General features: G+C 35.6%; 1 protein-coding gene across 7 annotated transcripts in view; it reads right to left on the bottom strand.

The window, feature by feature from the left end:
- CDH19 (cadherin 19) overlaps positions 1-17,861 on the bottom strand; it is a 114,751-nt gene that overhangs the window by 35,252 nt on the left and 61,638 nt on the right. For 5 of the 7 annotated variants that reach the window (XM_063165558.1, XM_063165548.1, XM_063165526.1 and 2 more), the window contains 2 exons: positions 4,424-4,650; positions 863-1,157 (listed from right to left, as the gene is read on the bottom strand). In XM_063165558.1, the coding sequence (XP_063021628.1) occupies positions 863-1,157; positions 4,424-4,621 (493 nt within the window). In that variant the 5' untranslated portion in view covers positions 4,622-4,650. Of the gene's footprint in view, positions 1-862; positions 1,158-4,423; positions 4,651-7,252; positions 7,412-15,254; positions 15,278-17,861 lie in introns of those variants that run through there. The other 2 variants (XM_063165544.1, XM_063165576.1) reach the window with 2 other exon arrangements.

Raw genomic sequence — 17,861 nt, 5'->3', positions numbered from 1 at the left:
ATTAAATTTGATAGATTACTGGAATCTTTCCTGTAACATCAGAAGAACATAGTTTCCCTTTGATTTTGAAGATAGCTATTTGGAGATATTACCTATAACATTTCTGTTTACCTCAGCTCTATTAACACTTTGGGGGTTTTGAAGGCTTACATGTCCACATATTATGAATGCAGATGTGTATGTAAACATATGTATATACATATACCTATATTTGCCAAATGTTGACTTTACTTTGCATTTGTTGTATTAAGTTTCCAGATACATGACAGATCCTCATACAGGTCTGTCTGATCATGTGAAAGTGAGAAAGGAGAGGTAAAGGGATTTTTTCCTCTTGACAAGAAAATTACAATTCTTGTACTTAAGAAATCAGAAGGCAGAATGCATTCACTGCACATATCTAATCCAAACAAGGAGAAGCTGACTGAAAGGAAAGAGGCTTGGCAGTGTAAATAAGTAGGCCACATGCAGGCAGTGAAAGTGGCTATCACTTCTTCCCAACTGGCTGCAATACTCTACCTATTTCTACTGAGAACGTTATATTTTTAAACAAGTGCAAATTTCAAGGCTGAATCACTGATGAGAAAGACAAATGTCTATAGTCAATCCAAGCATGTATCTAGAATCTGTAAAAGGACTTGGATAGATGCAGGTACCTAAATATTTAAAATCAAGAATGTTAAGTACAGGTATTTACAATCTCAAGATAAGAATATACCTTTGCAAATTTCCAAACCTATAAAACAGTTTCCTTCCTTCTTACTGAGATGCAGTCTGTTAAATATGCTATTAAAATTTTACTTCAACATAGCTGTCTAGAAAAAATCAGGAAATAAAGAGTTTGATTCACAGTTTATCATACCATCAGGCGACATCTCTGGAACAGTGGCCACATAAGGTCCATCCAGGAACTGTGGTTCGTTGTCATTGATATCTCGAACCTTGATGATAAATTCTGAATCAGGTTCAACAGGAAGCTGAGTGCTCCGGTTAATTGCTTTTGCTGTTAGAATGTAGAAAGGTTTCTTTTCTCGATCCAACTTTTGTTTTACATAAATTTTGCCAGTATATTTGTCAATGTGAAAAAAGCTTCCAGCTCCCTCCCCGGCCAAAATGTATTCTAAGTTGCCATCCTCTTTGTCTAAATCTGATTTCACCTGAAAGCAAAAGGGCGAAAAATAAGTCACAGTTTAGGAAGAATGAAGTTTTGAAATATTCTTTTTATGTTTTGTTTTGATTCTACAGTGAACTCTTTTGCTAACGAGCCTTCTTGGACATTATTGTTTGAAAGGAGGTACTGTCACATTTTCAGCCAATCATTTTAATTTATTTTTTTTTAATTTATTTAAGAGTATTGATATAGCAGACTATTAAATGTGTAATATACCTGAAAAGAGATGCTTCAACTACTTTGAAGTGAAGGGAATGCATCTAACGACCTACTTTATTTCATTTTTTCAGGTCCCCCTACGATTCTGCTGAAAAGACTGCAAAGGTCATTAAACATTATCTAATTTTTATTATTTCAGATGATACATGTACTTTTAAAGTTGTTTATTTTTTTTTAACTCAACAATGCTAAGTGTGAATGTATGCAACAGTGATGTTCTTTTTCTGTTGAAATATTAGAGGGGAAAAGACATTCTGTGGTGAAAGTCTGTGTTGTTTATTCCAAAACAAATTCATAGACATTTTCCATTTCTATCCAAGATGATCTACATCCTCTGTTGTATTGCTAAGATGAACTTTATGGTGATGATTTCTCCAAGCTGAGCTTTGGAGAAAATTTTAGTCCAGCTGCATTTGTTCATGACAACCAAATAGTGCTGTTAATATTAGTGATATATAATGGTGCAATATTTTAAGAGCAATAACCTGATTTCCTGACATAGCAAGCATCCACAGTTGAATTTTATGGGAACAAAAATTTCCATTATATCATTAATTCTCTATTTTTTTTCTCCACTTATTTTGGTTTTAGAACAAAAAATATCAAACTCTCTAAGAACCTGGATACTAATTGAAAAATCCAAAGTAAAAAAAAAAATATTCAACTTGCTTCTCTTATGAAGAAACATAATTAAAATGCAAATAATATGCCTAACTGTTGACTTTAATATCTCACTGTTTTGTTTATGTTTATTAAACTTAAAGGTCACTGTAAGTTGTGAAGCCACAGAACAGGAAAGTAACAATTCCCTCTCAGATCTCCTCAAATATTTTATAATAACTTCTGAGGTTGCAAAAATAGTTTTAACTTTTCTTTGGAAGAATGACTATGCCTTTTAAGATTTTCATAATGCATAATTGTCTGCATGCATCAGATGGATAATTGATTCAGAATGTGAGCGGGACACTGCTCTGAGGTATGAGGAACAGTTTTGAGTTCTGTAAAAGTATTTAACACCTAAAATATTCAGAGTTAATTGTCCTTGCCAGTACAAAATACAGAATTTTCAAGTCTTAGGGAGTTTAGAACCATTTAAAATATGAACAACTTAAATATTTTCAACATAAGTAGTTGTGTGCTAGACATGGACCGTGTTACCCCCTTAAGTGGTCTGGTCAAACTCATTTTAACACCATCCAAATCTGGCATCTCACTGAGGGGCAACACAGATTCTTTGTTACCCATAAATCTTTGTTTCCTTTTAACATAAGCCAGGACATGGGAGAAGTGATATATATCTAGATCTTTAAACTAGCATGGGGCTCAGATGTGACCACAGAGTGTATCAAAGCCTCAGGGTCTGGGAGCATGCCTTTGGCTGGCTGCTAAGCCATAGCCTGTGTTTAGTAATTTCACTCAGAATCATTTATCCACAAAAGATTTCATGACCTTGAACATGTTAAATGAGAGGTCCCTTACAGATGACATTTACTGAGAAAGAATAGCAAAGGTTCTAGGTTTACTTGTTTTTTTTAGGCTGGGAACAAAATAAATGGTCTTACCATTGTAAATGAGAATTGCGAACAAATATTTTTGTATTCATCCTTGTGTATCTGCCATTGCAGTGCCGATGGACACATTTATTTTTTCTTAATCTTGATAATGGAAATGGAGTCATGAGTTTATGTTATATAAAATTTGAAAATTTATTTCTGACTGAGAAAAGATTTTGATATGGAATAGTGATTTAAAAACAGAGACTGTCTACCTTTGAATTTTCGTTGATGCAGTTTTCTTCAGAGCCTTAATTACTAAAAATTCATGTGTTGATCAGAGACTACCACTTCATTTGCTCAAAGCAGCGCATATTCTACTCAATAAAAAGACACAAGTAAATATGTCTTATTAGACAATGGTTTCACTGCAATATATTAACAATAATCTTCAATAAAATCCCCAGTTAACCTGTGAGAAATAAAAAGGTGAGATCATGAAAATACATGCCATTTATGTTGATTTTTTTTTCAGGAAGTACTTTTACAAAGTATTGAAAAAGTAATAATAATTGTTTAAAAAATAGACAGTATGTCTTCACATTTTCTTTCAGAAGTGAGACATCACACTTCCATAGTAACTACTTTGAAAGGGCTGTGAAAAAGTAATTAATGAATTTTGAGCACTTCACCCTTTGGGCCCAATTAAATTTTAGTGCTAGTTAATTAGCAGTTAAACTTATTTTAGCTCATTCATTTAAAAAGGGCCTTAAAGAAAAGAAAAGCAGATCTTAAGATTAAAATTGCTTCTAGCATACAAAAATAAATAATAATAATAAATAAAATAATAATAGTGATAAGCAGAGAGAGAAGGGGGCAGATAAACCCTCATTAAGACAATTATCTTCAAGCACATTTTTAAAGGAGGGTGAAAAATAATTGCTCGTTGTACTAAACCTACTTAATCTAATGAACCATGCAGATTCCCGTAGTTTCTCAGTGGTAAAAGGATTTAGTATTAATCAGCTTCATTAAAAATTAATGAGGGGTAAATCAGCTGCTACTTAGTGTAATAGAAAATCAAACTAAATTCTGTTTGTAAACTACACTACGCTCAGTATGGCTGCTTTGATGCAGTGCCAAAAATAGCACAAGCAAATTGCCAGACGTTGATAAATGAGTCTTAACTTTCACTCAGAAGGAAGAAAGGAACTTTTCAGCTTTATACCTTCATCTGCTGCACATGGAGCTAGTTTTATTAACAGCATGCATGTGAAGTTTCCTTGACAGCAGTCCTCAGTGAAGGAAAGTGCTTGGTGCTGCTGTGGCCTAAAGCTCTTGGACTTCTCTGACCTTGAGAAAGGTCACAGGAAAGGAGAAATGTGGTTCTGCCTTATTATAGCTTCCTGAACTCCTCTTTCTACTTTTCTTGCTATTTCCATGCCACTGGAGATATTTGGCTTTCCAAGTCAGGGTAGAAGCTGCTACTCAGCATGCTAAATCGAACCTTGTGCTGTCCTTGAATCATTACTTATCATACCTGTCCAATATACACAGGTTCCGGCGAAATCTGTTCCTCAGTTGCAAAAAGAGGTTCCCACAGCCAGCCACGTTTCACTCTTCGAGCTGGTGTGAAAGACTGAGCTGTGTTTTGAGCGCTGGAGTTCTGTGTGCTGGGAGAGCAAGGCCAAAGCTGAACCAGCATCACCATGAGGCGTAGCAGTACCGAGGAATTCATGCTGAACCGTTCTTTCAATCAGTCTTAATCTGTGAAAGAGGGGAAAGAAAAGTCTTTGACAAAGCATCGTTTTTGTCTTTCTACTTCTATATATTGATTCTGTGCTAATGTAAGAGTTGATTTGCAGTGTTAAAACCTCCTCCTCTCCCCAAAAGTAAAGAGCTGAAATGAAGTCTGTTTCTTATTAAAATTTTAATAAGAGATTTTAAAAAGACCTTTCAGAGTCTCTAACATGAAAGTCAAGTACTTAACTTTTCTTTATGAATATCCTACACAGGGACTTATTATGCAAAAAAAAAAAAAAAAAAGGAAAACAATCCTTCAATTAATTCATCTCTCAAATTAAGCTGGATAATTGTATTGTGTAGCCTAGGAATAATTTGATTGGAATAATTGTATGTTTCTGCTTAGATAGGGCTCATTTTGAGCTGTAGTCATAAAACTGCCTGAAGGGTGAATATCTAGCCTCAGTAGCCCTGATGTCTGACAGCTGGAACAGAGTGATGCAGATTTTTTTTTAACCTCTTCTTACCCACTTTCCCAGCTCAGCAAAATGCCTGCAAAAATGTTAAAGGTTATGGGGTACCATGATGAAGCAACAAAAATTTACAACTTTCTCCTTCCCAGCCAAACAGCAACATGGACAAGGCAGATGTGTTTAATGGATTCTTTGCCTGTGCCTTTGGCATGGATAATGCACCAAGGGGTTGCCACAGCCCTGAGCTGGAGGACCATGACTGCAACAATGCAACTCCCAGTCAATTCTGAAATTGTGCAGGAACTGCTGCTCAAGCTGGATCCCTAAAAATTTATAGGGCCTTATGGGGTTGATCTGAAAAGCTGCTGATGTCATTGCAAAACATCTCTCAATGCTTTTTGAATGATCTTGGGAATCCAGAGAGATCCCATCTGACTGGAAGCTGGTGAATGTTGTCCCATTTTTCAAGAACGGCACAAATGAGAACCCCAGAGACCACAGGATTGTCAGTTTCACTTTGGTGCCTCCTCAAGTTAAAGAGAAGGATATTGAGGAGGTATTGAAAAATACCTGGAGGACAACACAGTAGTTGGTCACAACCAGCATGGCTTTATGAGAGGAAAGTACTTCTTATCAAATCTGGTTTCCTTTTATAACCTGGTATCTCACCTAATTGATCTATGGAAGCCTGTTGTTGTAATCTTTCTGGATTTCAATACTTTCTCTCACAGGATCCTACTAGACACATTTTCAGCACACATCTGGATAAACACAGCTTGGGTTGGTGTTGGCTGAGTAACTTGCTCACAGGTTGGGTACAACGTTACAGTGAATGGGGTGATGTCAAACTGGAAACCTGTCACTGGTGGTATTCCACAGGCCTCCATGCTCAGCCCTGTATTCTTCAACACCTTTATGACTTTCATGAAGAACTGGAAGGAATATTAAGCAAGTATGCAAATGATAGAAAGCTGGGAGAAGCCTTTCAAGGCAGGGAGATCTTGCAGAGAAAACTCAAAAAATTAGGGGGCTAGACAATCACTAATTGTATGAGCTTCAAAAAGGGAAATTGATGGATTCTGCACCTGGGATCAGGCAACCCTGGATGTATGTACAGACTGAGATGCTGGAAATCAGTGCCACAGAAAGGGACCTGGGGGTCCTGGTCAATGGTAAGTTGAGCCGGAGTCAGCAGTGCCCTGGCAGCCAGGAGGACAAAACCCTGTCCTGGGGAGCATCAGGTACAGCAAGGGAGGGAAATGTTGGGCTCTGCTCTGCACTGGGGCAGCCTCACCTTGAATATTGTGTGCAGTTTTGGGTGCCACAATATAGGAAAGACATTAAGCTATTTGAGAGCATCTGAAAAAGAGCCATGAGGATGGTGAAAGGGCCTTGAGAGGAAGCTCTGCATGGAGAGAAGGAGGTCACTTGATCTGTTCAGCCTGGAGAAGAAGAGACTAAGTGGAGATCTCGTTGCAGTTAAAATTTCCTTGTGAGGGGAAGAGGAGGGGCAGGCACTGATCTTATCTCTGTGGTGACCAGTGACAGGATCCAAAGGAATGGTCTGAAATTCTGTCAGGGGAAGCTTAGGTTGGATATTAAGTAAAGGCTTAATATTTGGATATTAAGCTTAGCTTAGGTTGGATATTAAGTAAAGCCAGCTATTACTGGCTTTTCAGTGATTTTTGGCACAATGAAGGAAATTTTAAATGTAATTCCATGCTCAGTTAGGAATAGCCATCTTCAGTGAGGCAAAAAGAAAAATTTTGAAAATACCTACCCATTTGGCAATGGCATTAGCCATTCTTTTCAAGGCTTTAGCATTGAAGAATAACATTTCCTATGAAGGAGAAATTTGGTTTATGAGTTTCTGACACACTAGTCAGTTTGAAAAACATACTGAAGAAAAAATACTTGGATTAATTTATCTTAGACCTGAAAAATCTGTAAGTTTTTTAAGTATTAATATTTTAAATACTCATCCTTATCTGTAGCCGCATTTCTCTTCACAGAGAAAAGCAAGGCACAACTTCCCAAGGATATTTCTGGTATTCACATTCTCTGAACCTCAGAGAAAGAAAAAAACAATTCTCATCTCATTTACTGCTCCTCTGTTTTGGAACAAGTGGAATGCATTGTGGAAGATTGTTTACCTGAAGGGAATTGGTGACTGGATTCTGGTATGAGTGTTTTGATTCATTGACCAGTTGAATCCATGTGTGTGTTGGACTGTCAGCTGAAAGTCATGAGATTCTGTGCAGTTGAGTGGAGTTGTGTTGAGTTGGGTGTTTGGCAGATTCAGTTTAGATGTACTGTAATATAGAATAGAATAATACAGTATAACAAAGTAATTAATTAGCCTTCTGATATCCATGGAGTCAGATGCATCATTTCTCCCCTTCGATGGAGGTCGCCAAGCTTTTACTATACTTATCCAAAGAGAAATGCCATAATTGCTTAAATAGACAGACAGATAATACAGAAAACTACTTATTTACTTCCAGCATCTTTATATGATGTAGGACAACATTTTGTTAAAATGTAATCTGCAGAGATCAAATGAGAGGAGTTCTAATAGGAAAGTCAAATAGAACAACCAAGGTTAAAGTGTACATCCCAATTTTTTCACATTTTGTGTTTTTTGACTGTAAAGCTGTAACAGAGCAAGACAAGATTTGAATAGAAGGAATGTGACTTGGGTATCCTCTTTTTCCAGTTTCCTGTAAAAACTTCTTATTTTCCCATGGCTGCAAGAATAATATTTGTGACTTAAGTCCAACAAAGCTCAGCATGGCTCTGAAATGAGTCTTGAATGAGGTTAAGAAGGCCTGAAGACCTTGGAGAGTCTCTATGCTATGAGTGTACTTACTTCTAAGCAGTAATCTGCACACAAAGTAACCTTGAAAAGGAGCATTCATTTCATTTCAGCACATTGCGAAGGACAGACTACTCAAAGAACAAAAGCTGAACAGTCAAGGAGACCTTTCTGAGGAATCACAGAAAAATGCATTTCAATCACTGTTTATATCTGAAGAGAGGTGTTCAGTCTCGGCAATAACAAATTTTTCTGACTAGGCTTTTTTGTTGTTGTTTGGGATGCTTGTTCTAGCATTTTTCGCATTATACAACAAAATATCTCAGGATTGTATTTCATGCAGAGTGAATGTGAAAGAAACAGCCCTTATCAAACTTTTCTGAAGACACTGTATTGAAAAAAACTTAGTGAGGGTGCAGAAGGGCAATGCTGGTCTGCTGTTGGCCACCTCCTTGCAATGTACTCAGCAGTTCATATGAACAGCATCAAGCATGCAATGGATGTTTTGGAGCATTTTGGTGTCTCCTTTTTACTAATTTATGTTAATATCCTGTGTTACGTGGACTTAAGCATCATGTCTCTGACAAATTGGAACAAGTAAATATTTTTTAGATTCTGATATACTGCACACATTGTTAGTGTAAGGAGGCTAACCTGAAAATACAGATGGCAGGCAAATTCTTCTAAAAACAAAGCTATTTAATGGAATTGAGATCTATATGAATCTCTGTTTTTGTCTCCTCTGCTATAGCAAACATTCTGAATTTGTCTTTACTTTCAGGACCTTTCAAAGCCTATTTGCTTCTAATATCTTCCTACTCATTTGGCACTGAGACACTGCCTCCAGGTTCTGGCCAGCATGTGTTGCCATTTTTTATAGTCCAGTTATAGTCCTTGTGAAACAATCACATTCTTTCTCTTCCATTGGTTGTAGCTCAGTCTCAGAAGTCAGTCTCATAAAATAGCCAGAAAGTAGTTTCTTATTCCCTCATCATTTTCTAGTCTTTTCTTTAAAAATCCAAACTTCGGTATTACCTACTTAAAAGAAAAATAAATATAAAAGGGCTCACGCTGTTAAGATGATTCTGTGCTGAGACTGCTTCACTTTGTCTAGTATTGCCTCATTATTCCCTCCTACTTTCCTGTCTTTCCCTATCCATCAGTTGTCTCTTGTTTTACACTCATTTGCCATGGTCTTTGTAAATGAAATGACCTTGTACTCTGTGTTATAATTATAGTATGCAGCAGAGGAGAGGATTAGTAAAAGCACTGAGCTTTTGAGCACTGCATTAAATATGCCCTAATAGATAATTTTTTAGTAGAATAGTTTCTCATTGAAAAAACAAAATATATATATATTTTTTCAGAGATGAGCAAATGATCTGTCACTAAAAATTTCTCAAGAGGAAGAAAGGATTGGAAACTATTGTTCTGCTCCTGTCCTTTTGGAAGTTTGTCTCCAGTTTTTCTCACGTGCAGTGAGTTGCAATAATAAAGTCTGATAGTAAGACCAGAGCAATGAGAATATCCATTGCAATTGTAATAAATGGGCTGCAGCTTTTAAAGCTTATAGAGCAGCCTCTTCTTTACATACCCAAGAGAAACCACAAGTTCCCTGGAGACTAGAAACAGATTTACCTTCCTGGAACAAAGTTGATGAGTCCTTTCAAAAGTTTATTTTGGAATCTTCACCCAGTGACATCCTGTCTCCATTTGAAACTGAATGTTATTTTAGGTGTGCTGGTAGTATGACTTGGTTCTGAGTTTCCTTTGTTTCATTTTTTTTTTTTTTCAATTATGATTGTGTAATTACATTACAAAATAATACATGCTACTGCCTAGCATTGCAAGAAAAACAACAGAAAGAAACAGAGGTCTAAAAGAGACTACTTCTGGGATACAGTGAAGTTATATATTTGTTGGTGGAGAAAATAGACTAACGTTAGAGATAAACAACAGCTTTCTAAAGCAATTAAAAAAAAAAAATCCAAACAACAGGTTAGAGTGCAGGTGCTGAAAAATGTAACAAAAGTCCCATAATTTGATATAAGTAAAGCCTTTTAGTTAGGAGGTAGCAAAACACTGAAATAGGGTAACAAGGGATGTGGTAGATACTCCTATGTAGAGATCATTAGGACCATCTCCTATACATGTTTGGTGCTACAATTTTGAAACTGACTCCTGAGAATAGCAAATCTCTCTGTCCTTGAATGTACTCAGCAAAAAAAAAAAAAAATTCAGATTGAAATACATTCGTTTTTGGAATTTGGTGCTGTCTTTGCTTGATTTAATAATGTCAAGCAAACAACGAGAGGAATAATTCATGTAAGCCAATCTAATTCATTAATATGCAGCTTCTGAAACATTTCTTATCTCAAGAACAGCTTTAACATGATGTTGTTTCTCTTGCATGTTCTGTTTTATGCCTCGGTGTTATTATGATTGTAGCAAAATCTGTCTCCCTTGTATGTTGCTATCTTTAATTTTCACTTAATAGGATAAAGAAGAAAGGCTATGTGTAACTAACCCCTACAGATTACCATGTTATAAGAAGTTTAAAGTAGTAGAAACCTTCATATTTCTCCACTACAGACTTGTCCTTCTGTTCTATGTCTACTGGCTATTCATGCCAATTGCATTTAATGTGGTTGAATACTGAGGATCCTAGTGTATTATAGTGCTGCTGCTCTATCTTTTTGCCAGAAAACACTAGATATGAACTCATTTTCATTGACTAGTTTGGGTCTTGCAATATGGTAGACACCATGACTATATTACTTATGCAATTCTGAGAGAATTAATAGTAGCTAATAATATATATCTGAACTATTTTAATTAATGCATATATTTTGTGGGTTCACTAGTTTGTTTTTTTGTGTTTATAATCTCTACAGAACAATGATAAAATATTCTGGCATGTGCAAAGTACTGGGCTTAATCTTATTCTTGCTAGTCCTTACCATTGTTGAATTTCAGATGGAGTAGGATAATGACTTTTACAGGTTTGGTGTGTTAAAGTTCTGCCTTATCTTTTTCAAGTATTTCATCTGTGATTACATCTTTTGCAATCAGTAGGAAGATGTATTTTAAAGAAGGTTTTCCATTTTTCTTGTATTTTTACTATTTTATTTGGAGACATTAGAAGAAGGCATACTAAACTCCTAAGGAATAAATATGGCATATCTAACTCCAATTATGCTGGAAGTCACTATTTTGACAGTAATGTTTAACTAATTTTATAATAAGGCAGCAGTGAAAAGAAAGTATGAAAATTTACAAGAATTTTTTTTGCAATTTGAACTTAATTTTTACTAAATACAATCACAGTTACCATTTACCATGCATACATATTGTGTGATTGACTGAGTGATTAATTGATTTTTGTGACAGGGTAAAATTGACACCAGTCTTGCTGTAGCTTAAAGCACCTTTTCCACAATCCTCTCAGCTTATATTTATCTGCCTGAATGCATTTGTTTGTAGCTGTCTAGTTTAGCTATTATTGTAATTGAATCTGAACATTTTAATTACATCTATTTTGACTTTCTTGTCTTTCACATATTTTTCTTAAAATAAATTTGGACTGCTATATCTAACAAGTGTTCTGAATTTAATTTTATAGTGATTATCAGAACTAACATCTAAATGAAATAATAATTTTATAGTGCTTATCAGAACTTACATATAAATGCAATATTTTCTTCAGTCAATTAATTGGAGGTATATCAAAAATTGTCTTTCTAGTCTGCTGCAAAGCTAGCTTCTTGAAAAGCTGCTACCTAGCCTTGAGAGGTGTTTTCTTTATTGCATATCTTGATGTGGCATTTGACCAAAGCGTGTTGACTGGTAGTGCATGTTAATACAGCATGGCTGCATGTGTCTTCACCAGTCACCCAGAACTTCACTTACGTGGAGAGCAGCTACTTAGATGTTATGACTATTTTTAAATTTCACTTCATTGTAATTGGCACATTATTTTCTTCATTTTGAAAATACACCATTGAGCCATTAAGGAAAGCCTTCATACTATTATATAGAACTAGCAGTGTCATTATCTGTCAGATATACATGGACAAAATAGCTTAGAGAAAGGAATTTTTTAGTTAATTAGTGCCTTTAAGGCTGTGTATTTCAATCAGTAGAGAGCAGACTCACTAGAAATCATGTCATTCTTAGTGTTTTATATATATTAACACAGTATATTAACACATCCCCCATATTTTGCTACAGTATCTGTTGCACTGTACGAAAAGCCCAAATGACATTTTGGATGACAAAACTCTGAGTCTTCAAAGCATGACAAGCAGCAGCTAGATTTCTGTCCCTACTAGATATTCAAAACCACTTTTTCAGTGTCAGATTGTAATTTTTTTTTCTCAAAATCCTATGTCTTCCCTTAAAAACCTATGACAACTCTAGGCAAAAGTAGCAGATTTGTTTAAAATGACAGGAAAGCAGGCTAAGGTGAAGGATGAGATTTCCTGTAGTGAGTAGAAATAAAGAAAGGTAGAGCAGTTACGTGTCAAGCTCACAAGTCAAAGGAGATTATATAGAGGATGTGGTGATGCACTCTATGTTCTACAGCCTCATTCTGCAGTGTCATTGGTGGCTCTCATTTTCTTAGTGGAAATCTCTCTGTGTTAATCACCAGTAGACATGAGTAAACCCCAAGTGAGAAACAACTCTTTAATTCATTCAATTTGGCGACTTTGATAGTATTTTATTCCATCTGAACTTTGGCATATAAAACTGGCTTCACAGTACCTATTTCCTGAAGGCCACGAGCATACATGATGATGTAACCAGTCTCTTGCCTTTTTGAACTCTGAACCACCAGTATTTTTAGAACTGATTAATTGATTGCTGACCTGTAAGTTTGCTGAAGATACATATGGCTGGAACCAGCTCAATATTTCTGTGTGTGGCGCAGCATTCTTATGTTTGGCTTAGGGGCCTGCTGCCACTCACTGCTGTGATCGTGTGAAGATTCTCATGAATTTTTGAAACACATGATTATGAAAACATAAAATTATTATTTTATTCTCTGTTATCAACCATATAACATAGAGCTGGAAGCATAGCCTCAAACATTTCAAAAGGCAGGAGACCCAAGTCCTGTCATTGCAATTTTTTTGAGATCCTTTAGAAAGAACCTGAAAGAGATGACTCAATCCACCTAAAAATCTCTAGGTACAAGGGAAAGCACTCACACCATCCCCATCAACAAAATAGAGAGTATATGTGTAAGGATAAACTTCTCTTGTGCAGGACAGCTTTTGCTCTGCAATGGTGACCTTTGGAAGTGCTGATTAAGGCAAACCCTGCATAGGGACTGAGCCAGAGGCAAGCCAATGCTTCTGTAATCTTCCTCTGTGAGTGTTTGTCTTACTGTTTTTAAGATAATATTAAAATTAAATCTGCAACATCACAAAGTAATAAAGTGTTTCATTTGGAGTCTCCTGACATCCCCCAAAGGGACCAGCAGGTATCACCAAGAACATCATATTGATACACACACAGATTCAATTAAACCTATGGGGTTGCTCCCTGGTTGATGTGGCATTTTGTGTTCTTCTGGAAGCATGGCTTTTCCACATGTTATAAACTGAGATATGAAGTTATTTGGTGAATAGTTCCCTAGACAAGACATGGAGATATTCCTACTTCCCTTTCTTTGTGCAGAAGAAAAATGAAGCAGGAGGAATATCTGTGTCTCTTTTCTAAACACTGATAAAATAATGATTACATTTTGTCCTTTTTCAGGGTCTTTCTGCCGTACAGCTAAATGCTACTTCAGTCCAGATGCTTCCTAGCTAAAGAAAAATTGAAAAGATTACCTTAGAAATTATGAAAAATTATGTTCATTCTCTGCATTTATTCAATAGCTTCAGACATTTTAGTCTGATATAAAAATCAATTTGGTAAACAGATGCTGAGATGTTAAAAGATTCAGTTATGCCAGTACAAGTAGCTGTGGTACACCACACTGTCTACACTAAGAATAAGCAAGCATTTAGTTTTAATTGTAACTTTCCTTAACTAGAACTATTATTTTTTTCTAAGATAGTCTCCACTATAGAAAATTACTACTAATCCCATGTATTTTAGCATAAATATTTTGCTTTTTAAAAAGACTAACACATGTACACAGTAAAAACAGAAATTCTTGCCTTCTGGCATTTGCTTTTTATTGTAGGCAAGTAGCAAATCCAATTACAAGATGTTTGATTCACTGGGCAAATCCTCCTGGAACATTTTTGGCTCTGCAGGATACCACTCAGTACTGAAGAACCACTTGTCAGCATAATGATGTAAAGGACTGCATTCTGTGATTCACACTTGAATCTGTTTGCCAAATGATTTTCAGGATGGCACTTCACGAAATGCTCCAAAACTCTCTGTAGGATTTAGGTTCTTTTAATCTCTTTAATTCATAATTATTCTTTGCATATATTTAAGCTAATATTGCAGTGAACTCACCTTTTCCATGGTTTTGGAAGAGATTTAATTCCACCAAACATGAGATAAAAAGAAGCTTTGATATTTAAGAGGATGCTCTTTGCTAGAATTTGACTTATGTTAAACTTATGGTTTTGGTTTTAGAGTTAATTTTCCACATAATATGAGGCAAATCAGAAACACCCTGAAATTAAATAATCCAGTGTATGTCAATGGAAGACCAGAATGAAATCAGATTTTAATGCTTAGATTTGAGGAAACTTACCAGAATGTGTTTGTAAAGTGAATAAATATTGCAGAAAGCAGTCCCTTACAAGCAGTTAAGGAAACCATATCTTTACATTAGGAAAAAAATAGAAATAAGAAGAGGAAAAAAGGCCATTAAAAAAAATTATTAACACTACTTGTTTATTGATAAATAGAGCAAGGAACAATTACTTTTAATGGTATGTAGAGTTTTCTTTAAAAGCAAGAAAGTCTGCTGTGATATGTAATCCACCTATTCCATTTAAAGATATAATTTAAATTCATGAACAGAAAAACTCTGTCCACCACCGCTGTGGAAGTCAGTTGGAAAAATGCTGAAAGAATGCACCTGCCTCAGAGAGTCTGCAGTTGCATCAGATAGGAAAGGGTAGAATTTGTCTGATTTTTGAAAGAGACAACACAGTGAAGGTTATGCATATTTTTCAGAATAATGAGAAACAGAGATAGAAAGTATCTAACTGACAAAATTCCTAAAAATATAATATATTTCCTCGCCTTTTTATTCTCTTAATCTAGTACTCTGTTGATGAATCTTCCCTTATCTCCTGCAATGAAATAAAATCTGTTTCTGTTCTGCTTAGGTCTCAATGATCAGTGACTTTTCTCTTCCTTACCTCTGATTTCAATATTTCACTGTTCAACTTTACTACTATGAATGTATCTTTTCTTCACTCATTCCATGAGTTACATTGAAGGCTGATATATTTTTCTAACCTGTCATATATAAAAATTATTTTAATTCAATGAGGTTGTTATTTGATTCAATGAAACACTGTAAGCCTTTTCCAGCACTGAGTTAGTCAGAACAGTATAGGAGCAGAGCATTAGGTCATCCAGGCAACACAAAGGGTGCTTTACAATAAGTTTCATATAAAAATATTTCAAAAAGCTTTCCTTTTCTTTGCTGTCATGTTTCAAGGTGTGGAATAAAAGTTTTCAGATAGGATCCAACAAATATCATCAGATTTGCAAACTGGTTTTTTTTAATGAAATAATATTTTATTAGAGTTATAAATTAAAAAAAGTGAAAATGGAAGGAAGTTTCTATCTATTGATATTGAATTCTCTAAAAATTATTTACTTAAAAACTATTTTTAAAGGATATGTGGGAATTTAGATTTCTGACATCCCTATATTTTGACATAACATCAAGATATACTATAGGGTTAAGCAAAAATAAAATTTAAGGTGCATAATATCTGGGACTTCACTCTCCATAGTCAAGTTGACTTGTGATATCTCAGCATAATTTTTATCCATTACTTGCATGCTGACACATAGAATTTCCCTTATTACCTTGCTAGTACATGCAACTCTTCCTATAAAGATGGGGGAAATGCTGTTTATACTTCCATTATCATTCAACATAGTCCTTACAATGAATCAAAATAGGATATGTTTGGATATTATTATTAATTATTAATTTGCTTTGACTAAAAATCCACTCATAATGAAGTCATGAACATCACTGAGTATGTGTTGAAATTTGCTTTTTGAAAAGGAAATGTTCAGGTTTCACTCTGGTTTTGGGTGAGTTCCGTAAGGTACCTATGTAGGACAGAGGCTTTGAAAAATTCCTGTTATTATTTTTGTGCCTGAATACTCACATATGCTGCCTTTTCTACACACTTTTATCACAGGTCCTTACATTCTGGTGACTCTTCAAGATTTATGTTGTTTCAGAGGGGGAAAGTAAAAAAAAAACACATTGCGATAGCTGTGGAAAAATGGATTAAAAATTCAATATGGCTGAAGACTTCAGAGTAACTCCCAAAAATCAAATGATATTAATTCAGTTAAGTGTTATTGTTAGTTGTCAACATTACTTAGGTTCTGGACTAGTTCTCCTGATAGAAGAAAGCCAGACACCCCGATTGCTTTGAATCTGGAAAAAATATTGCTTTTTATTTCTCCGGTTTTTTTTTTGTTCTGTTTTTTTTAAACTTTTCATTGATTTCTTTCCTTTTACAACCACTTTTTACTGTACTAAAACATAATTCTTGCTCTTTCTAGCCTGCATTGAAGACTCCTTTCTCGCTGAGAAGCCAAGGCACTGAATGTTCCACCCCACTTTTTTCCCTCTCTTCGTTTAAAAATGTTTCCTGTTTGCACCTCAGATTAATGAATTACCTATTCACCCGTCACTTCTGTTCCCGCTGCTGTAGGTCATCTGCAATAACAATTATTGCATCCTTTTCCCTCTTTATAATCTTTGTGTGCCATTCTCCCCTTGTTACCTGTGTGACCCTCTGTTGCTTCTCTGCTCAATTTTATCTCTCAAACAGACCTCTCTGTGCAGATTTCTTTTGATATTTTCCTTTACAGAAGCCTATTATAAAAAATTTTTTTGTTGAGCCAAAGTCCCTGTGTATCATTCAGAGGATAATTTTGCCAATTTCAAGAGCTCTTATGTACTTTGTAGCCTTGGCTTTTGTATCTCCAACTGAGCAGGTATCATCAGGACTTTATGTATTATCAGAGTATTGGAATGCACAATCAGACTCAAAATTTTTACATTTCATCACCTACTTTTTTCTTTCCATTTAAGAAGCTTCTTAAGCCAAGAAGCAAGTGGAGGAGACAGGTAGAAACAGAAGGAAAGTAATTCCTATCTAGGATGACTTTAATAGGGTAGGAATCATGGTGAATGCTAAGTGATAAGAAGTGAACAGTAAGATGTTTGAAATGCAAGACTTCATTCTCACACAGTGATTAGGCAAGAGAGGAGCTATACATGAACTAAGGCCTGCATCAGAGGGGGAACCAAGCGTGCTGATCTGGGGGATTTTCAGTCCACAGGAGACATTGAGAGGACAACTTCCCACCTGGTCAGTACACAGCCCTGTTGAGCAGGGCTTTGGAAAAGAGCAGACAAGTCCTTTGCATGTTCCAGTTTCCACCACAGTTTTAAAAACCATACTAATCTGAAATCTCCAGATATGTCCAGTATAGCTCAACTGAAGTTATTCAGAAATGTTACTTATGGAATGGTTTTGTGTCCTTTCATCTGACATATTTATCAGTTGTTGAAATTCAATGAAAGAAACACATGTCAGGGAGAAATCAGCAGAGCATTCTGTTTAGTATGAAGTACTCTCAGTTGTTTCAAAAGAATATTGAAACCAACAAAGGCTGGTGCTGGTGCTGTGGCATCAGTGTGGAGGCACTGTGTGGTCAAAGTAGTGCCTCCAGAACAAAGGAGGTAAGAGAAAGGATTAGGA

This window comes from Melospiza melodia, chromosome 1 (assembly GCF_035770615.1).
Source record: "Melospiza melodia melodia isolate bMelMel2 chromosome 1, bMelMel2.pri, whole genome shotgun sequence".
Classification (NCBI taxonomy): Eukaryota; Metazoa; Chordata; class Aves; order Passeriformes; family Passerellidae; genus Melospiza; species Melospiza melodia.
Note: the sequence above shows the minus strand (reverse complement) of the source record. Positions and strands in the feature narration are given on the sequence as shown.